This window comes from Etheostoma cragini, chromosome 9 (genome assembly GCF_013103735.1).
Source record: "Etheostoma cragini isolate CJK2018 chromosome 9, CSU_Ecrag_1.0, whole genome shotgun sequence".
Classification (NCBI taxonomy): domain Eukaryota; kingdom Metazoa; phylum Chordata; class Actinopteri; order Perciformes; family Percidae; genus Etheostoma; species Etheostoma cragini.
Window position 1 is genome coordinate 27,183,005 of NC_048415.1, and position 22,898 is coordinate 27,205,902.

The window sequence follows — 22,898 nt, forward strand, 5'->3', positions numbered from 1 at the left end:
TCTAAGTCTATTTCATGATGTTAAAATTACTATTTATTTACTGTAATTACTGTTTACTGTAATTTCTTGGATGTTTTTGTTTAAAAAAAGATCTTACTCTTCAACAGAAATGTGGACAATCCTTTCCATAAGGTTTTCAGAAACTTCGAATATTAATCTGAGCCTGTCAGTGGCTAAACGAGCACTTTTTGTGAAGGTACAAGCTACACAATTGCCCTTTTGACTCAGTAGCTTGTTCCGCTGACTGCAGACTGAAGCGATCTTGCTTAATACTGTACCAATGTCAAAATTGTTGTTCCCATCAGACACAAAATCATAGGGAAATTGGTTGAAAAAAACATAAAAGTGCTGTTTTTGAAAAAGCTGCAAAAACAACATTGACATATTATCACCTAATGAAGTTGTTATGGCAAACATGGTAGCAAACTCTTATCTACTTACACATCCAGCAGATACAGAGCATTTGCATTCATTTGGAGTAATATTTGTTGTCCACCTGATGAATGAACAGTAATCACTTGTCTAACCCAAATCTATCACAAAGGGAGTAGAGTTTAGAGTAAATAAACTTGGATACATTGCACTGTGGCTATGAGAAATATGAATATCGAAAAAAACAGCAGTCTGACATAACTAAGAGTCTACAGTTAACAGTCATCTAAACTGCTGCATGTACTGTAGCAGATCTAAATGACAACTCCATGACTGTAATTATGGTGCAATTAGAGAATTGTTTTATATAGATTGGTGCCTGGCAATTTGCACCAACTGCTGACTGTGTGTCTCTGTGGAATCGACGTATGCATGAAGGTATTGGTAGCTGCAAAAATGTCTTGGATAAATGTAGTCATACACTCACATCATTTTAAAATTGCAGAAAAACTGAGCTGTTATGTGAAACGTCTGTCAGATATTCACCAGCTGAGATGAACCCAGTGGGGGATTTGTGTGTGTGTGGGATTTGTGCGCGTGTGTGTGTGTGTGTGAGTGCATGTATGTGTGCAAAATGAAAGTCTCCTACACTTTATCCTCAAGGACAAAGTGGCTGCCTGTACATAGGGGATTAATAATAGTATTTCATTCACAGAGAGGCTGTTTTTCAGCTTCCTGTGTTTGGCTGGAAGAAACATGACATCACAATAGGACTGCAATAGAAGATAAAGCCACCCAAATTGAGCTGACCCACTTTATTTATTCTTGGAATAGAGTTCAGCACCCTTCCAGGCTGACATAAATCATTTTGCCTTAAATGCATATTAGAAAGTGTAGTAACTAGTATCAGACCAAGACAGATTCTACTCGTTGTTTTATGAGCCCATAAATGTGAGTAAATACAATGTTCCAATGTCATGTCATCTATTATGTGGCCATCTACATTATCATATTGTCTGGCGCAATTAGCTGTTTGCCTGAGCTCAGACAAAGAATTATTTTTATTTTTTTATTCACAACTTTTACATGAGCCTTCAAAGCAACACATGCACTTAAATCGGAGAAAGCTACAACAATACAACAAAAGGGTGTCTAATGGAAAAAAAAAAAAAGTCTAATGAATGTTCAAATGTTCCCTGGCATGCAACAGATTACCTTTGTTTTTTAGCTGGGAAGTAAAGCAAATCTCCCAGCCACTTGCATATTTACCCAGCATTTGTCTGTTGGATGGTGCTAATTTTGTACCTCGGCTGCAACAGAACAAAGTCCCATCCTCACTTATCTTGAAAGTATTGATTCACCTTCTATTTTAAGAATGCTACATTCACACTTATGTGTCTCATGATTCTGACTCATGTAACATTCCATTAGACAAACAGTGTAATTTTACGTAAGCAGTTACGTGCTTGTGTTTTTTTTTTACTTTCTAGTGGCAGTAATAGAGGCAGTGATGTTTCCTGTTTCCTGTACTGCACTCTTACACCGTCTCAAACCATAGCTCAAAACACAACGACGAGTCTGATCTCTGGTGACATGATCCTTGGATCAGGGAGGCTCCAAAATCACGTTTTCATCTGTCGCCGTTGTCCTGCTACACGTCCTGCGATGCCCCGCTACGCTCTGCTGTGCCCTGTAAGGCCGTGCAGTGCCCTGCTATGCCATGAACTACTACAAACTACTATTCTGAGTCACTGTCCCATTATATTTAACTGTGACTGTTATCGCCTACCAAGAGCCTGGGTCTGTCCCTGTTTCTTCCTAAAAGGAGTTTTTCCTCGCCACTGGCGCACTGTTGCTTGCTCTGGAGGGAACTACTAGAACTGTTGGGTCCTCGTAAATTATAGAGTGTGGTCTAGACCTACTCTATCTGTGAAGTGTCTCAAGATAACTGTTGTCATGAATTGATATTATAAATAGAATAGAATTTAATTGAATGATTGGCAAGTGTTACGTGGGGTAGCTTTTCTCCAAAAGTTGAGTAGTTCCCAACTTTTTACCACAGTCTCGCTGTGTGTCTCCCCTTGTCCAAACGACTCCTAAGAATTCAGTATATCTGGATCTTTAGCTGCTTAAGGTTCAGCGGCTAGCTTTGTCTGCCTGTAATGTGGTGCCGGTGTCGCCAACTATCATCTGATTGCAAACTAGCTAAAATGAGGAGAAATTTGTTTGGAAAAACATATCAAACACAAGTTATTAGTTCTTTTATATGTCTTAAAACTTGCCCGAGCGGATCTTTGAGATAAAAAATGCAATTTTAGAACACATAAAAGCGACAGCGTGTTTGGGAGTTTGCTTGTTTGATTGACAGAAGTCTCAGTTCGTAGATGAGTTGGGATGGTTGTTGCTTTTTTGTCTCAGCCTTGCTCCACCAAACTTTGCCATAAGGAGTATTTTTTTGGCTCCAGTAACTGACAAAGATGGTAAGTAAGTTATAAAGCCAAGACCATGCTTCAAGCAGTCAGAAAACACTGGTTTGGCTGTAATGATGGCATTTCAATCAGGAGAGACATGTTTGCAGAAATGCAAATAAGATCTTTTTGTACAGCCTAAATAAAATGTACAAAGTCTTTGGCGGTTAGACTCCATCGCTATACAAATCTTTCGTATATGTATATAGGGGTAGAGAACCATCAGCCCCCCCGATGGAATCCAGACAACGGTGGTGGCGACGAAGGAGCCCAAAGACCAGACCGAAGGATGCTCGACCGGTCAGCTAGAGTAGATGACTTGGGTTGGAAGAGGGGGGTGGAGGGTTGCACTCTTTGCCTGCAAAGACAGCTGAATAGCAAAGAGAGAAACAATTATTTCAAGCAGGGTTGTGGGGTTGTGACTCTGTGATTGGCCCTCGCCATTTGTGTATCATTCAGATTGGTTTAGCAGGAAGGTGAACGCCTCCAACAGCTGATTGGAGTTGGGTAGAGAATTGATTAAGAGTGACGTCTTCCTTAAAGAATTTACACTGAAATACATTTCAATCAGGAGAGACTAGTTGCAGAGATGTGACGGATATACACGCATTATGAAATTTACATTTATTAGGATAACAGCTGAATAGATTTAGGAGTGCATCAATTAATAGTTAGGTCTTCCTGAAAGAATCTACTTTGAGCTACATTTGGGAAAACTGTGGCCTGACATACTATGTAATGCATTACTAATTGAAAGTTTGTTAAACATTAACCTTGTGTAGGAACTTTTTCACGCCCGTGGTCCCTGGGCAGGTAGGTAAAACAAAAAATGTTAAATGCAAGTGCAGAAAAAAACATTTTACAGTCGCATTCACGCCTAATTCACAATAATACAAATATAAGCAAAGCTGCGTCAATACAATTATCTTGGGCTCAAGCGTTCCAACATCCTAAAACCAGTCCAGCCCCATCCCTCCCCAAAGCTATGAAATCAAAATCCTAACCCCACAACGCAATATCCAGAGTTTTGTCAAGCATGAAAAGGTTTGAGGATTTGTAATGAGCTGTGTTAGGAGAGTGTTCCACTGACTTATGATGATTTGCCATGTAAGCATCACACACCTCAGTAAATTCATGGCGGTCCTGGACATGAGAGACTTAGTAGACAACTGTCAGTAAGACTAAATCTCAATTACCTTTGAGGATTTAAAGGTGATGGAATTTGTTCTACTTCCTCAGCTTTGTTGCTGTTCTGAATACTGATGAGTATTGACTGCAGCATTTTAGTAAACCCAGCTTCTGTGGGCCTGAATCTCCCATTTCCCCTCTTGACTCCCTTACTTTGAATTTCCACCTCTGACCACACCCTTTATTGTCTCGATCTCTGTTCCAGTCTATGAGTCCCTTCATGTCTTTTTTTTTGTGCCTCCAGTTCCAGCTCAGCCGTCTGGTTTTGAGGCTGAGGCCGAGTTGGACTCGCGCATCATGCTGTCCTGGCTTTGGCCTGTCCAAGACCCCATCATTAGCTTTGAACTGCTCTACTGGGAGGACAGCACTCCTACAGACAAGGTAAAAAACACCTTAAAAACATCCATCCATCCATCCATCTTCATCCGCTTATCCGGTATCGGGTCGCGGGGGCAGCAGCTCCAGTAGGGAACCCCAAACTTCCCTTTCCCGAGCCACATCAACCAGCACCCGACTGGAGGAGCCCGAGGCGTTCCTAGGCCAGGTTGGAGATATAATCCCTCCACCTAGTCTTGGGTCTTCCCCGGGGCCTCCTCCCAGCAGGACGTGCCTGTAACACCTCCCTAGGGAGGCGCCCAGGCAGAACACGTTTCTGCCAATGAGGGAGTGTGATTATAATAACTATAATAAACCTTATTTATACAGTACCTTTTATACAGAACAAGCAGCTCAAAGTGCTTCATATTGCAATTTGTAATTTCCCTATTGGGGATCAATAAAGAGTATAAATTAAATTACAGTATAATAATCTATAACAAAGTGAAACGCTTGAGTGATAGGTTAAGTGTTTTATTAGTACCCAAAGAAAAATGTATTGTGCAGACAGGGTACAACAGTCCAAGTAAAAAACCAAGGCAAACGTAACCATCATCCTAGAAGACATCTGAACAGACATCAGACCTTGCATGCTATTGTTGTTTCCTCCTGCAGCTAGCCCTGAGGGAATCACTGAAGTTTTATTTGAGTCTCATTTTACCTGTCAAACCTCAGAATTAGTGTTGGATTTGTTTGGGTCGATGCTAAACCCATACTTTTAAAACTGTGCCGGTGTCTAAACAATGCCAGAACCGATACTTAAACCCCCCAAAAAGTGCTGATGAACGAAAAAATAAAAAAGATGAGGAAAGGGTATTTTACAATATCTTAGAATGCACCTCGAGGCTTACCAGTTTCTAGTGAACGCACCACTGTCCAGCCTGTGTTTTTTTTTCCTTACAACAGAAAATCACTGTGGTAGTTTGTGTCTTCAGCCGCGGACTGTTACACGTCCCGCTGTTGGAATCCTCTTCAGGGAAATACAGTCACACTTTACATTGCTAACCTATCAACATTTTAACCATTTTTAATCTAGCTACTAGCTAACGGTGGGCTAACATTACCTGCTGCAAAGTGTAGCGTGACATGCAGCAAAGCTTCCGTTGCCTCTAACTTCCGTTTTGGAGCTCCAGAAAGCCACAAAGGCATTTAATTGGCTACGAAATCTGCGTTGCTATTCAGTTTAGTAAATATCGGTCATTAAGGCACCTGTGCCATATTAGCACCAGATTTTGGTACCCAACTCTACTCAGAATGATTTGCCTATGAAATAATGTTACCTTTTCCCCCAATAACAGCCTCAAATCAACATCAGCATTGGCTCCTTCTGATAATCAGATTTATTTTAGGGTAACACACAAGAGGAATTTAGTAAGTTGTGTTGAAATTTCACTAAATGAAATGATTATAATAATAAATCCAATAGTTCAATATGTGTTTGTGTATGTGCCGTGGCCTTCATGATCTCATGGTTTACATCTTCCTACAGCATCATGAGACGTTTGACCCAGCGGGCTCCCATGCAGTTGATGGTCTAAAGCCAGACACACTCTACATGTTTTCCCTGGCGGCAAGATCAGAGATTGGTTTAGGAGTCTTTACTCAGCCAATTGAGGCCAGGACGGCCCAGTCCAGTAAGTACTCTCGCCTTCTAATGTCCTTCTCTCACGTGCGGTTCAGGTTATTCTGTCCAGAGAAGAGAAAATATAATTTGTTGTAGCCATTAAGTTCTGGCAGATTTTATGTGGTTACATATGAACCAAAAGGAGTCAACATGGGTTTCCGTATTGTCATTGGATAGTATTGGTGATGTCATCCTGCATCATTATGGAGACCATGGGGAATCAAATGGAGACAACGGCAGCAGTTCATCCTGCACTTTAATGTAGGCCTATAGCAATGTGTGTGTGTGTGTATCTTTCTATCTCTTCTCTGCTAACTTTCCCAGCTGGAAGGAGCAGCAGATTGTACCTTACGCAAACTCAGCAGCATTTTAGCACGCATGCTCACAAGTCTCTGAACTAGAGTCCAAGTCAGGTCTCAACAGGTACGTGTTATGTAGTTAGGTTGTAGGCTTGGCAATTCAAGTCTAAAGGCACCGTATGTGCAAGTCTCAAACCCTGCGTTTTATGGAAAGGTTTCTCCTCCATGGGGATTGTCTTAAAAGTTCTCCAGAGTTTCACTGACGATGTTTGGGCCTACTGTTACAAAAGATATATTACTCCAAAAATGAAGCGGATTGATTAAAAAAACACAGCATGCTTTTTTATTAGACTGCCAGTGTCACGGTCACTGGTAGTCATTTTTCATTGTGATTGGTTGTCAATCTGAAAATGGCGGCTTTGACCTAATATGAGCCTGCCTGAGGACAGACGCCAAAGAGTGGCAGGAGTAGTGAGACAGACGGCTGAGTGATGCGTTCAGGCACAGCAGTCAGCCATGTTTTATATGGTGTTTGGTGTTTTTTGCCCTCAACTTCTCCTTCCAGGCAGCACGGCAATGTTTAGGGTAGGCAAGGGTTCAAATTTGTAATTTATAATGTTTATTGATCCCCATTGGGAAAATTAACATTTACACTCTGTTTGTTGGTAATCACTAAACACAGGCCTGAATTACATGCTCAGGACCTATTCATGCACAATGGAGAGATCTCAGAGTGTGTGGGCTGCCAGCTGGACCAGCGCGGTTAGGGGGTACGGTGCCTTGCCCACGGGCACCTGGCAGTGCCAAGGAGGTGAAGTGACCCTCCGGTTCCCAACCCAATTCCATATGGACTGAGTTACTGCAACCCCAAAGGTTAGCTGCCTAAAGGCGACGTTGGAGGCCAAAAAACACCATCAAGCTGTTTATATTTGCAGAGGAGGAATTGTAGATGACTGTGAACTCATATCAAATATACATGAACATATTGGTATAACATTGCCTTTATACATTTCTTGTAAAGAACGGATTCAAATATTGGAAACAACACATAATTATTATATACAACAATAAATTATTACAAAGGTAACAAAGGTTGAATATGATGATTTGATATGGCTGGCGAAATGTAGATTCAACATTAATTAATATTGTCCTTTTAAAATCTTATATGAATCTAAATAGGGAAGCTGTTCTGAGCCAGCTCAAACTATTATAACACAGTAATGCTTGCAGCAATTCCAAGCTCGTGAGATGTAATTACCAGTGTAGCATTAGTTATGCGAAGAATTCTTTTCCACGTGTCAGTCATGCATGATTTTGCTGAACATGCAACTCAATTACAAAGTTCAAACGCCAAGGCAACAACAAAAGAAAATGTCATTCTAAAGAGTTTTTTTTCTGTCAGGCGTAAAATCCGTTGTTCCACCCAAGCCATCATTCATAGGCGCAATAGTATCGCTTGGTATTTTCTGATCTTTCTGCTGCCTTTGCGTAACAAATCACCAGACGTTGCACATTTTGACAAATGGTCTAATAAAAGGCACAAACAGAATATTATGATGTAAGACCAAGGGAAAACAAACGGACTGTTGCACAGAAAGACAGCTTTTATCATGACTGCCATGTCTCTTTGAAATGATAGTTTGTCATATGAAACATGGCATCCAGTGTGCTTATGTGCAGGAATTCGGCTGTTCCACCCTGACACTAATACTATTGAACACCCTTGATTCTGAACTGAAGCTGCATATTCAGTATTGGATCACTGGCTCACTGGCATGCTGGGATATACGGACTTGAACCTGTAGTATGTATGACAGTAGAATCTAAGCCCTCTCTCTTGTTTTACCTGTCAGGTGTGAAGTCCTCGCTCCTGTATTCACACTGAAAACAATCTTTTTCACAACTCTGATGTTTTAGTCTCCCATCACTCCTCTGGCAGTCAAACCCGTTGTGTCAGGAAACTAAAGACCCTGACCACTCCTGTCTATTACTGCTTGTCTAAATCCCTTCCATAGTTTCATCTATCTGCTCTTTTCTGTCTCCTTTCTTCTGTTTATTTACAGTATACTGTATATCTGTCAGATCATGATTCTTAACATTGACAGACCATTTGAGGAGAAAACCTAGGTGATATCACAATGTCATGTTTTGTTTCAGCAATGGCAGTCGGCTGTCAAAAGTCAACAAGTTACTATTGTTAAAGTGTGGAACTCCACACATCCAATGGGTCTCTGTGCTGCTGCAAAGCACATCACAACCACTGTTTTGTTTTTTTATTCATTGAATAATGACTCAGTGAAAGGATGTGGAGTTAAAGTGCTAACCCCGCATTCATACAGCCATAAGATAATCCAAAATGTGTTTTTTTTGCACAGAATTTAACAGAGTTGCAAATTCACAAGGGTAATAATAAAAGCGAAGAAGTTCTGTGATTGATGTATCAAGGTGAACTCACCCAGTAGTCTGACATTGTACTAGTCCCGCCCACTGCAGCTCCCAATCACTCACGCTGCCCATTTCCTCTCCCCCACAGTTCAAGGTAGTAGTATTAATGGATTTGACAGGTTCATGGTGCACTATATTGGATATGTCCCTCTAGATCTTAGAAATAAGGATAAGGTGTGCAGACAAACAAACAAGCAAATTACACATAGTAAAAAAAGTATCACTTTTTTCTTTAAAGATACAGAATAATAAAGGGTTCCTAAAAGAGATATGGGCAAAACTATTGCACTGTGGTTTTTTATTTATTTTTTAGATGTGGAATCCAGTTCATTAGCAAGGTAAAGGCTACAGTCATGAGTGTTAGCTTAAGCACTGCTCATTTTATTCTGAGATGAAAAAGCACATTTGTAACACAATAACATTACAATGGATAAATGTAGCCCAAAAAACACTGCAATAACAGTAGTTAGTCCTCGGAAAACATAACGAAACACCTACAGTAGCTGCAAGGGATCCACTTTGTCCAGTCTGTACTATTGATGGGATGGCCGTATTCTTCAGCACATGGTCCGTGTGGCTAATTCCATTTTTTCATAATAATCATCCACAGTGAAATGTTCTGAGGTGGCTACAGGTGTATTTGGATCCACATCCAGAACAAGTATAGCCATAGATTCCGCGGTCAGGAATTCTATGAAACATCATGGTATTACCAGGTCTCCCCTGTTTATTGTTGCTGAACTCTAAGTGAACTCTCTGCTCTGTGACCAGGTTCCTTAGGCGCTGCAAGCAAATCACTCCGCCCAAGTAGCAGATGTAGAAGTGCTTCGCCTTTCTGAGAATATAGTTCCCAGTTAGTATGTGGTTAGACGATGGCTGCGTCTCATGTGACCTTGTTATTTGTACACCCTGTGACTATACAAATCACACATGTAAATAGGAATATGTTGGCGTTATTTTGTCACTTTTTGGGAGCAGTAGTTGGAGAGGGTTACCTCTGGTGTCTGTGCTAGGCTAAGCTAATGCTGGGGGGCGTCAGACAGAGTCACAGCACGCACGGAGGTGAGAAGGGTATATATTGACTCGTCTAACTCTGGGGGATTCGGTGAATGAGCTAATGTCCCAATAAGTTGGCGTTTTTTTTTAACTGAACAACTGCGGGGTCATTGGAATGGTCATACAGTATGGCTTTATACGAGTTGAATGGTGGTCGTCTCGCTTCTTCCTAGCACCTGTGAGAAGAAAACCCATCCTGCAACTTTTGGCCGGCGAGTCGCTGGACTCAGCGCCAGGAGGTATCACGTGATATCAGATCTCGCTGTCTTGCTTCACGGGAACTGCACATATACGCCCATTCAGGAACCGATAGCAATGGAGGTAACAAGGTAGCGATGGAGTTTTCTTCACAATTAGTTTTTCATCGTCAGGTCATCGTCAAAAGAAATGGAAACTTAGGAAAGCATTGTCGGAGGAACAGAGAAAGAGGAAACAGCAGGCTGACCAAGCGAGGAGTCAGACGAGGAAACATGGGAGCTGCAAAATATCTATTCCAAAGCTGTTGGGTGGGCTCTATAGAGAAACATGTGAGCAAAAAGCAAGAAAACAATGAAGAAAGGGCCATAACTGCATAGCGCCTCTTAACCTAATCCTTCATTCTATGCCGTTTCTCAACCTGACACCACTTTGTTTTTATCCTACTAAAATAGTATTCTTTCCTTGTTACATTCATTTTTTTCCTGTCCAAATCCAATTTCTTTTCTTTCACAGCCACCTGCCCTCTACTCCGAGTTTTGGTATTTTCAATAACCCTGTTTCTATTTGTGACTTTAATCAGCTGCAGTGCATCTCCCACTCATGGGTCTCTGTCTCTTTGATCTATCGCACCCCTGCATGGACGTATCCAAAGGTTCTTGTATGTGTGACTGAATTATGGGTGTTCTTGTGCGTCTCTTTCAACTTGTCACAAGCACATCTGCTGCAGGCGAACAAGCCAGCCTCCAACACTGTTCAAACAGTAACCTCGCTGTGTCCTGGCGCTCTGCTGGGCTGCCCAACCACAGGCGAGCATGATCACAGTCCCCTGTGTTATCTCTCCCACCTGCTCCACACTGATCTCTACTGTTTTGCTGCTGTGTTTTGTGGAATTCTGCTCTTGTGTTATCATTGTGCATGCATGCATTCATCTGTACAAGTTTTACTTTTCAGTTGGTGAAACTTCACACTGTGTTATGCCCTATTTCCACTGTATGGTGCATTCCTGTTTTTGGTTTTCCATTGCGGATAGTAAAATAGTTAATTGTCTGCGAAATGTTTGCGAAAATCAAATTTTTAAACAGAACACATTTCTTTCTATATTACTTTTTCCAACAAATTCAAGTTTTGAATGAATCCCGGGATACATCTTTTGGTCATATCTGTAATGTTACCCAGATGATGTAATAACACAAATACACAACTTATGATGTAAAACACGCATAAAACATTATTCTAACTGTATCCACCCCTTGTTATTTGTGTTGCTATGAACAAATAACAATTTAAATCATATTACATTGCATAGCCTGACAAATAATCACAATTTGGCATAGCTAAACATAAGAAAGAACCAGTTATACGCCTTAAGTCCTCAGCTAATTTAGCCATCAATTGCGGTTAAACAAAGAAACCGTGAAATTATGTAATAATTGTTAAAGACCTAGTTCCCCCTCAGGGATTCTCAGCTGGTCGTCAAAGCGACGACATCATGCACAACCTCTTTTTTAATGCGACTCGTTATCAGAAATGTTTTACGCACCTCATCAATGGTAGGCATAGATTCCCAACCAGGGGTACATCTACAGCTCAACTACCGAAAAAAAATCGAAATCATGATTTCCTTAATCAAATATATCCACTTATCAACAGCAGGCCAACTGTAACGACTGAACACTACGTGTTACAGTTATGTGAAAACTAGTTAGCAAGCGTTCACAGAAGTTTATACAGGTGGCGGGATAAATGATTGAAACATTCAGCTTCACTCTGAGTAGTAGTTGAATGACCAAGCCACAACTGCTAAATTCTTTGGAAATATTAACAATTGCCAATTTTTATTTGTTGGCTTTTGGCTCGGATTTAGAGTGGTCTCTCTTAAGGTTGCACACGCATTTCAAAGTGTCCCTGAGCAAGACACTGAATCCCAATTTTTAGCTGTCATCTGCTCCTAATAATAGGTATACTATTATTAGGAGCAGGAATAACTGCAGGAATAAAATGTCATGCTGTGTGTGACAATAAAGAATCCATTTTATTTTGTATAACTCATTTTTGAGAAAGGGATACAGGATTTCTACTGACAGGGCTGTGGGGCCAGAAAGGTTGGTAACCACTGAATGTGTTGCGTTGTGTACGTATTGTACAGCGTGGGATTGCGGGCTTCCCATTTTGTGTCTCTATGTGCCCATTTCAAACTGGCAGGTATGTCCAAGATGCCCCACGTCGCGCTAGTGACAGTTTCTTCCTGACCAATCAGTGGTCTGCAGTGTTATAACGCCACCTTCTACTATTCGCTCAACCCGCATGGAACTTGGACCGATGTATTACTATTTACAACTTTTGCTAATGGAAAACTATGACTTGAGTCTACTTGAGTATAGCCGTGCCGTACCATGCAGTGGAAATCCAACATTTGTTACATGTCTATGTGAGATCAACGTTGTTTTACATAAAGGTAGTTTGAGTGTGAAGTGTCACCCATGTTTTTGTCTGACCTCTGGACTGTGAAGATGATAAAAACCAAAGATAGCAATTCTCAGAAATGTTCATTTTTGTGTTATTTGGAGAAGAAATCAACTTTATTGTTCAATGCAAATCCTAAGAATTAACCATCCAACCATCAACCCTTTAATTTATATATTTATTTATAAGTAATTTGATTAATATGGTTTGTAAAGAACATTGTGCTGCTCGAATCACAATTTTTAATTTACATAATGAGGAAACCTTTATGTACAGATACCGTTAGGACAATTGGTGGATGGTTTATAACATTTTATTGTCATGGTTTTAGTCACTGGTTAACCCTTGTGTTGTCTTCCCACTGAACTGGACATTTAAAATTAAATCAATATCGAGGTCATTTTATCTTTTATCAAGGTTATGGTTGTCTTTTTCAACCCTTTTGTGGCTTTCCCTCAAATGTTTGTCAACTTTTTCTGAGCCATTTTACATTTTTGTGGGTTTTTCCCCAAATTTTTTTGACTTTTTTGTATTTATTTGACATTTGTTCACATTTTAGTCACTTTTGACATTTTTCACTCTTTTTTTTACACTTTTTTTAAAGTTCTTTTACCAATATTTTTTTCTCCAATTGCTATAAAATTGACAAAAACACACAATTTCAATAAAAGTAGTGAAGTGATCATTTATGTAACTTGTGAGGAGCGTTGATGGAAACCATCCACTTTACTTTTTGGGAAAATTTGTTTGAAGGAAACCCAAATTTCGGATTTTTGAAAGGGGTCAAATTTGACCCAAAGACAACAGGAGGGTTAAATCCCTTATGATAACTTTGGATTCACTAAGGTTATTACTGAGATCTGCTTACAACAAAGTCCCATGGGTCAAGAAAAACGGGCAGTCCAACGTTCAGACAGTTTTCAAACAAACCTCCAGGTCAGTCACATTTCTGATTCAACTTTGACCAACTGTATTTACTGCAGTTGGTCGGTACAGTGGGGGATCATAACCAACTAATAAAGTGGTTACAATAATCTGGATGAACGTCTTTGTTTGTTCACAACCTGTCTGATCACTTGACTGCTCATTTCTTGCAGCGTTGAACTTTCTAGCTACGTCGTTGCATTCCTCAGGATTTGGCGTTTTCTTAGCAAATGGTGGCCAAACTACAAAAATAACCCTTGTGTTGTCCTTTGTGTCACGGGGACTTGTTTAGTTTATTTACATTTTAAATCATGGCGTTGTGCTTCAAGGTCCCCAGGGCCTTTTTCATTTTACATCAACTGCCGTCATGGCTTCTACCTTCGGGTTTTGGAGACCCTTCCATCCATGCCTCATCCATTGGGTCCCAGGGATCCCGGAGAATGAGATGAGGGTGGCGGGAAATGCGTTTGACTGCGAAACAGGTCTCTGGGACCCCAGAGGCCAAGACCACGGTAGCAAAAAAATACGATTAAATACAAGACGGGTCTCTGGGAACCGAAGGACAACACAAGGGATAAGGATAAAAGTTGAACTTAAAGGATAATTTCATTAAATCATAATTCAAAAGTCAATATTGGCTTAAGGTTTTCACTTTTTCCAATATGTAACCAAGAACACAACCTTGTTTCTGTAAACCTAAACAACAGCTGGGACTTGTGAACCCAAGTCTATAGTGTCAAAGTCCTGCTTTGCACACACACCCATCCACCCAGATCTCTCTATGACTTCTCTTAGTATAAGAATGACACAACATAAAAGGAATTGCTATTGAACAGGAGGTGAGCTTCATGTAGGGTTTCTCCAAAACATAAGGGTAAAGCAAATTAAAAGGGTATGTACAAATTGTTTAGGACATAGGTTACCCAGTCAGGATGTTCTCATGAACGATTCGTGCATATAGCTGCGAAAATTAGTGCATTTTAATTTGTGTGTATTCCCAATCCAGTCTCATGCAAGTATGTGAAATGGTCACCTTATTTTGAATTTTCTCGTTTATTTTGTGTACAGGTCACGATTTTTGAACGTGACCATTTCACAACTGCCGTGACACCGGGCTGCTCCGGGGGACGCAACAACTACTAATTGTTCTGTGATCATGAAATAGGCTTACCATTGAAATACATTAGAAAATTCTTAATCAACACACGAAAATAACGACATTAACGTGATCTGTACACATGATTAATAGATTAAATAACATTTCACAAACTTGCGTGAGACAGGGCTGGTATTCCTAGTTCCATGTCTTACTCTATACACCTTGACTGTCGCTGGATGTAAGACCTAAAACACCGGGTTTTTTAAAACATGGGAGCGGAGTTTGGGGCTTAGAAGGAAGTTAATTGGACAACACAAAACTTTCACCCAGAAAATGGGTGTTTGTCTACCGGGACTACTATTTAGGGGATCGGTTATTTAAACCAGACCACAATCTTTTTTCTAATCCTAACTAGTCGTTTTGGTGTCAAAACTTAACTGTCATTACCGCATGACTAGGATTTCTGAGGACTATGGTTATGTGCTCCTCAGATCTCGGCAGGGTAAATCCAGACAGCTAGCTAGACTATCTGTCCAATCGGAGTTTCCTGTTGCACGACAAAAACAACTTTTGAATGTCCACATGTGCCACCAAAACAAGTTCCTTCCCGAGGCTATTTTGCAGAGGCACTGTTGATTGTGATTGGTTTAAAGAAATTACAATGAACCAGAGCAGGTTTTTCACCTGTCTAGGAATTCTGTGTGGACTAGCCAGACCTTCCTTTGCCGCTCTGTGGAGGAAGAACTGGCAGTGCGAGACTATCGCATGACAATTGCCCTTTGTCGGCTAACCTTATCTGCCATGGGACCGGTCGTCAAGATACCAGCAGGCAGTCACTGTAATTTCGTAGGATAACATATGAATTGTTGTGCATATATTTTAGCACAATATATACGAACCTGTTCATGAGAATGCGAGACCTGTCTGTAATGTTTAAACACATTACTTCTCTGCAGTCCAGATGGTAAGTTGCTTTGTCTGCCATTATCCACCCTGTTTGACCATCACCCTCCCTCCTCCCCTCCCATCAGCCCCCTCGGCCCCTCCCCAGGATGTACGCTTGCTAAGCCTCAGCTCCACAAGCATCAAGGTGAGTTGGGTGGCGCCGCCCACAGACAGCCGCCACGGGGAGCTAGTGCGCTACTCCCTGGCCTACCAAGCACTCACAGGGGAGGACGTGACGCGCCACCAGGTGTCAGGAATCGGTGCTGATGTCACCAGCTATGTGCTGGACGACCTTCAGAAGTGGACTGAGTATTTGGTGTGGGTCAGGGCTCACACTGACGTCGGGCCTGGCCCGGAGAGCTCGGCAGCCCGCATCAGAACCAGGGAAGACGGTATGTTGATGGTGTCATGGGGAGCAGCCTGGGATACAAAACCCACCAATACTCACTCTCATAAGCTCTTGCTTATTGTGTGGTACTTTAAAAAGTAAAACAGGAGTCCAAGAAATTATTTTGGGACATGGTTTTGATTTCAACAATTCTGATTCCAGTTCTTATTGATTCTCGATTCCGATTCTTTAAGGGGTGGAGTTGAAACGTTTTTCTTGCCAAAATCTAACAATGACCTTACTCTTTCTTGAATCAAATAGTATGACCATTTTGAATTCTTGGTACAAAATACTCTAATCTATTTATATTTCATGGTGAATAGACGTGTTAATTAGTCACAGCATGAGCTTGCATGTGCTCAATTCACTTAGTGAGTCTGCTTTATGAGGCTTTTGCTGCCACTGATCTCCTGCCTGCCTCTCTCTGGCAATTTTTTGTGTGTGACCTGGCTTTTGCCTGCCGGGCTACTGCCTTACTAGGCTATTGTGTCTAGAGAATTTCCTGAGCGGGAACATGACATGCTCTTTCCCTGTCTTCAGTCAGATACGTGTAGGTCTGACTGGCTGCTATAATTCAATCCATAGGGAGATTCTGCCATTTGTAGAACACATTCATTATCACTGTCACTGCTGGAGACACTCCGAAGCAGAACGCAGCACAGCCCAATCCCCACAGCTATACGACAGACACCATTACAACAAATCCTTACAAGGGATTTTTCGTGAGGGCATAATTGGCAATTTCATGACCAATGAGAGTAGTGAGAAAGTGTTGGGCTCTTTTTCTGGAGCCACTAGAGGAAATCAAAGTATCACAGGATAAATCCTGGACAATGGCGCGGCGGCTTAGAAATAATTGCAGCATGTGTGGAACCTCTCCTCTGTTAAAGCTCACTGTTGTGACCAGCTCAGGCCTCTTTGACTGCTTTCAAATGAACTCCAGCTCTGTCTTTGACTCCTACCTTAAATCCCCTCTTAGTCATATTAGTCCAATGTCTGGATTCATTTGATTTCCTCTTGCTTTTAGTGCTTTAGATTGTCTGTGTGTCATTGGTAATTATGGGGCAAATGGGGGGGGAGAGAGAGAGAGAGAGAGAGAGAGAGAGAGAGATTATGCATGCAAGTATGTATGTAAATATGTGTATGTTGGTATGACTTATCTGCTTTCTGTTAACTGATTTGTTAGACTTAAGCTGTTTTTTTCTGGGTGTCGCCTATTCCCAGAATTCTAGGATAATAGAGACAAATCTAAGTTAGGTTTCCTTCCACACATCAATGCGCTATGGAGGTCAGTGCTGGGTAGTTCTAATGACTCCAATTAAAAAGGGTTCTGAAACCAATTCAGGACAATACTTTTTTTACAGTGAGGATTTTATTTTGACCAAATTTAGTTTCATTTAACCCTCCAAAATCTAATGCTTGATTGTGACCCAATTATTTAAAGAGCCCCTATTCTGCTTTTTGGGAATTGTTTTCTCTCTTTTATTTTGTTATATAGTTTTTTGTGTTTGTAATAAATGTATCTGTTTTTGAACATCTACACATGTAAACATATTCTAGTAGATCCCTGGATTACAAATATGAGGCCAAAAATCAGCATAATATGGGTTCTTTAAAGAAAAACTAAAAACTTAATAATGATCCCAATCTTTATTGGGTCCTAACGTGATTTTATGCCTCCACACCAGTAAATGCTAGATCAGATCCGCTAGAAGTGTTGACATTGAAGGTTGTTTTTCTGCCTCCAATTGGCTTACCCTGATAGTCTTATACTAATCCTAGTCTTGCAGTCTAGTCTGGGAGAAAAACCTGCACTGGTTTATTGGCATTTCTTCAAACCAATCCCGATCGTCATGGGTGGGGCTGAACGCCGGACGGAGCCACGGTGCCTCTGCAAAATAGCCTCAGGAAGGAACTTGTTTTAGTGGAATGTGTGCGTTCAAAAGTTGTTGTGCAACAAAAAACTCAGTTTGGAAAGATAGACTAGCTAGCTGTCTGGATTTACCCCGCAGAGATTTGAAGAGCAGTTAACCCTAGTCCTCAGAAATCCACCAGGGATTAGAACGCCAACACACAGAAAGAGGAGAAGAAGTGTGTACTTCTGTCCGTCCATCCCAATCTTGTACACGTGACGTGATATATCAATGTCTTGAGTCAATTTCTTCAAATTTGGCAAAAACTTCCATTTCAAACTGAGAATTAACTGATTAGATTTTGGAGGTCAAAGGTTTGTACACTAATAACTTAGTTACATTTTAAACAAAAATGACAGAGTGATTATTTACTCAACCTGTCAAAAGTCAACCTCACTGCAACATCATAATGTCTCTGGCCATCATTAAACGCTATAACTCAGGAACAGGAGGAGAGACAGTTGGTCCGATATTGAGTTAGTGACGCTAAACTGTGGTGATTGTGCCGATCCTCTGTGCTGCCGGGTTGACAATGTCTAAATAGTTTTGGAAGCACTGTTTCCTTCCTCCTTCCAAAGCACTAACCCTCTCCACCTGCTGTCTTTCTCTCTCAATCTTCATTCTCTCAGCCTCTCCCACCTCCCAGCGCACGCACTTGAATTTTAATCTCACACACTCTTTTTCATCTCTCTGCACGCACCCCATTTGTCTTTGAGCTCACTGACTGGATTGGTCCAGCATCTGTCCATTCTGCACAAAGACTGTAGGAGCTTTTGCTGCGCTCTGCCCACAAATTCTCCTTCCAGACAAGGCCATTCAGAGGGAGCAAAGTTGTTTGATGGACTGGACCCTATCTTTGACCACTGACAGGCTTTGGCCCGCCCCATCAGGGACCTATTTTGTATACGCCTAAGGAGAAATGAATCAAATCCGATCCTGCCTTTGAGAGGCTACTGCTTGCTCCACTGTATATACTTTAATATTCCCTCCAAGCTTTGGAGTGGGTGGTGTTAAAAGATGTTAGTACATGCAAATGAAACATAGTACCATGTTGAGGTCGTTCAGGTTGGAAGGAAGCGCTGCAGAGGAAGGTCTGGCTAGTCCACACAGCATTCCAGGACGAGAGAAAAACGTGCTCTGGTTTGTTTGCATTATTGGCATTTCTTTAAACCAATCGCAATCGTCTTGGACACCGCTAAGCACCGGGTGGAGCAATGGTGCCTCTGCAAAATAGCCCCGGGAAGGACCTTGTTTTGGTGGAACATGATTACTTTAAAAAGTTGTTGGAGTCATGCAACAGAAAACTCAGATTGGACAGATAGTCTAGCTAGCTGTCTGGATTTACCCTGCAGAGATCTGAGGAGCAGTTAAAACATAAACCCTGGTCTCGACCAGGGGTCTTCAACTTTTTTTAAGCCAAGGACCCCTTTATTAAAAGAGAGACAGTGCAGGGACCCCTACTACATGTATTAAAAGGAATTTGCATAATATACTGGGCCTACAATAACATGCAGGGCGGCCTAAAGCCTTTATCCAATACATACCTTTTTAGTGCATAGAATCCTAAGCTATTTAAGTATTAATTGTTGGCATAGTTTTATAAATCATGTGGCAAAGTAATATATTAAGATCAACTGGATCTGTGGGTGGCTACCTTAATGACTCCTTACCTTTAGGCCAGTGAGCTTATTACATCTTTTTCCTTAATATGCTGATTTAAATTTGCTAATAACGTGTTGGATTTCAGGAAATGAATTTTGAATTGACCCAATTAAGGGACAAATTAGGTTATTTTAGTATTTTAGCATAGGCAGGGATATGTAGACCACAAAGGGGGTATCCCATGCATCCCTGTCGGAAAACTGCACCCAGCATGTGGATATTGTGTTGGCATGTGGGATGTAGATAAAAAGCGATTTCACTGAACACATCTAAAGGTTTTTCAGGTTCTAGTCTGGTGGTATGGTTGCCATAGATGAATGAAGTGTATGGTAATGAGGCTACAGTAGCACTGAACATCCAGAAGTTGCTGATATTTCCTTCTTACTAGACTGACTTCAAAGATGTGTTAAGTCTGCGGTTGTCGGTTACACGATCAATTTTGTTCTTCTTCATCATTACACAGGCTACGGCTTTGTATTCGTAAAACAGAAGTTTATTGATGCGTTTTGCCTCCAAAGCCCGGAGCTTGATTCTGGGAGCTTGCCGATACAATGTGAGGTTAAACGATTTCAATGGGTCTAAAGCACAAAATGCTGACACCAAGTTACAGGGCTTTACTTTGCCTGCTGTGCTGGGTCATACTTGAGCTGCTTTAACACTTTTCTCTCCATGTCTTAATCTCTTGCGGGCAGTGCATTTAGCCCTCTAACACTTCCTCTCCTCTTCTTGTCCGTCCTAAATTCCATTAATATTTCCTCTTCTTTTTTGTCAAAGTCAAATTTGTATGCATTTCCCTCTGAAGCTGACCAAGCATTCTAGAGAAATCTTCATGAGCTCATTTCGACATTCTATGAAGTAGAATAAACCCTTCTACCAGCATCCTCTTGGGGCTCCATGTGACGAGCTTTGATGTCTATAACTCGCAAAGACAGCCAGCAACCTTCACATTACTTTGTTACTTTGCCAGGCCTAACTATCTCCTCAGGTCAGGAGAAGTTTCAAACCTTGATGTTACTTACCAGATGGGGATAAAGAAACCACTGGATTGCATGAGAGAGAACAGGATTAACCCAGCTTTGCTTCTATCCAGCACATCTTATGCTGACCTGACATGTTGGGTGTTCACACTGTTTTGATGTGATGTGTAATCCTTCTGGGGTGGAACTATTTATATTACTCGTTTAATACATTTTGCAAACACATCTTTTCTTTAGCAGTTTCTGGGGTGTATACATCTCAAAAAGCTTCCAATACATACACATGATCAATATACTGTACTAGGGCTGTCAAAATGAAGGCGTTAATAACGTAGATCCCTTTTAACTATGGTTAACTGCTCCTCATATCTCTGCAGGGTAAATCTAGACAGCTAGCTACACTATCTGTCCAATCGGAGTTTTTTTGTTGCACTAGAACAGATTTTAAACGACACATGTTCCACCAAAATAATCCTGAGGCTATTTACCCACGACACCAGGGTTTTGTCCTGAACTTAGCGTCACCCATGATGATTGTGATTGGTTTGAAGAAATGCAAATAAAGCAGAGCACGATTGCTGTGTGGACTAGCTAGACCTTCTTGTGCAGCGCGGTGGAGATAGATCTGACAAAGCGAGATTAACCAAAAGGTAAAGTGCCTCTGGTAAATAGTGTTTTTTTTAAAATTATTTTATCCAAATGCCTTCAGTATCTTCAACATAATCAAGTGACAATCAAACTGAGCTGCTCTTTTATATTTTATGTTTCACTTGCCATGTTTGAGATGTTGTCTGTATGTTTATCTGTCTTCTAGGTCTGGTGAGCCAAAGAAAAATTTCCACTATGGACTATAAAGATTTATTCTATTCTATTCTAAATGCAGATGTAAAAAAAAGACACTGACGTTCAAGACACTAAATTTGAGGTTGTGTGCTGTGTTGTGTTGCAGTGCCTGGAGCTCCACCCAGGAAGGTGGAGGTTGAAGCCCTCAACTCCACTGCCCTCCAGGTGAGCTGGAAGCCCCCCCTTTCTGTGAAGCAGCATGGCCAGATTCGAGGCTATCAGCTGGTTTACTCCCGGCTGGAAAACGGACAACCTCACGGCCAGCCAGTCATCATTGACGTTTCCTTTCCTGAAGCCCAGGTAATCTCACCCCCCACAAGCAGGTTAATCAACCCATTATCACACTCCAACTCGTCAAATACTGATGCTTGGTCAGTGTCTCTCAGCGTCAGATCCAGATGCAAAAATCACCCTTTAGCGTCTGTATGGAACGCACCGGGAAGGGCAGCATCTCGACCACGGCACTGTAAGATGACGTAGTATTAAGAGAGACAATGGTAGGGAGTAGTATGAAAGACCAAAATCTGCGTAAGGAGGTCGGTTGGGGGGGGTAGGTGGATCAACAACACAGGACTTTCACCCAGGAGACAGGGGTTTGTCCCGTTCTTGTCGCGCCTGTCAATAAAACTTACATTTTTGTAACCCCACCCACCATCTGTTTCTACACCTTCCTGTTCCTGTCAGTTGAACGTACATCCCAACCCAAATAGTGACACCAAGAGTCCCGACCAAGCGCAAAACGCCAAAGGCAGCTGACCAAGGGATGGTAGTGAGAATGTGTCGGGTTGGCGGGAACAATAGCGGACTAAAGAATCCACGAATCACCAGGAAACACTAATCCTTGACAAACGCAAGTTGTGCTACGTCTGCTAAATGTATTAAAATGGAACAAAATACAGAAAGCTATAAGGTAATTATCAAAAACTCTGTCTATTTAGTGCAGACAGCAGATCCGTCCCAGAGAAGGGAAGAAAGCGACACCATCATAAGGACATAGAAAGGCACTCAAACAATGTGATAAACAGATCAGGATGCAGAATAAAGGACAATTATGTAAAGCAGTGACAATTAGAAGTTTTAAGGTCCAAAATTTGATTTCTAAAACGTCTAAACGTGAGTGGATTTTAAGACAGTGTCTACAAGTCAGGTGCACCAAAGCTAAAAGCTTTAAAAGTTTTTTCAAGTTGAGACTGAGCTTTACATATATATATATACAGACACACACACACACACACACACACACACACACACACACACACATTATATCCAAGAAAACAAATGAGATGACTGTGAAATCTTTGCACCAAAGAGGAAACCAGGTTAAAGGAGAAAAACAATATAATGGGTTAGCAGGTTAGCAGCAGCAGCACGAGTGATCATGTGTGCCCATTGAAGCAGAAGTCAAAGGGTGGATGTTTCCGAGCGCTCGGCGAGATGGCGTCAGGTTCCTTTCTTCTCGGCTTGTTTTGGTCTCCTGAAGGAGCGTCTCGCCTGATTTCCTTTATAAGCAGCATTCCTGTCTTATCTGTGCAAGGCAGGAGGCCTGATGGAGGTCCGGTATCATACAATCCATCTACCCACACACACACATACATACACACACGCGCACACACACACACACACACACACACACACACACACACACACACACACACA

At 41.4% G+C, this 22,898-nt stretch overlaps 1 protein-coding gene across 29 annotated transcripts in view; it reads left to right on the forward strand.

Moving 5' to 3' along the window:
* Nucleotides 1-22,898, forward strand: part of ptprfa (protein tyrosine phosphatase receptor type Fa) — a 362,404-nt gene that overhangs the window by 227,561 nt on the left and 111,945 nt on the right. For 20 of the 29 annotated variants that reach the window (XM_034882227.1, XM_034882230.1, XM_034882238.1 and 17 more), the window contains 4 exons: nucleotides 4,273-4,409; nucleotides 5,893-6,037; nucleotides 15,546-15,851; nucleotides 21,349-21,542. In XM_034882227.1, coding sequence (XP_034738118.1) covers nucleotides 4,273-4,409; nucleotides 5,893-6,037; nucleotides 15,546-15,851; nucleotides 21,349-21,542 — 782 coding nt within the window. The remainder of the gene's footprint in view (nucleotides 1-4,272; nucleotides 4,410-5,892; nucleotides 6,038-15,545; nucleotides 15,852-21,348; nucleotides 21,543-22,898) is intronic. The other 9 variants (XM_034882244.1, XM_034882254.1, XM_034882246.1 and 6 more) reach the window with 1 other exon arrangement.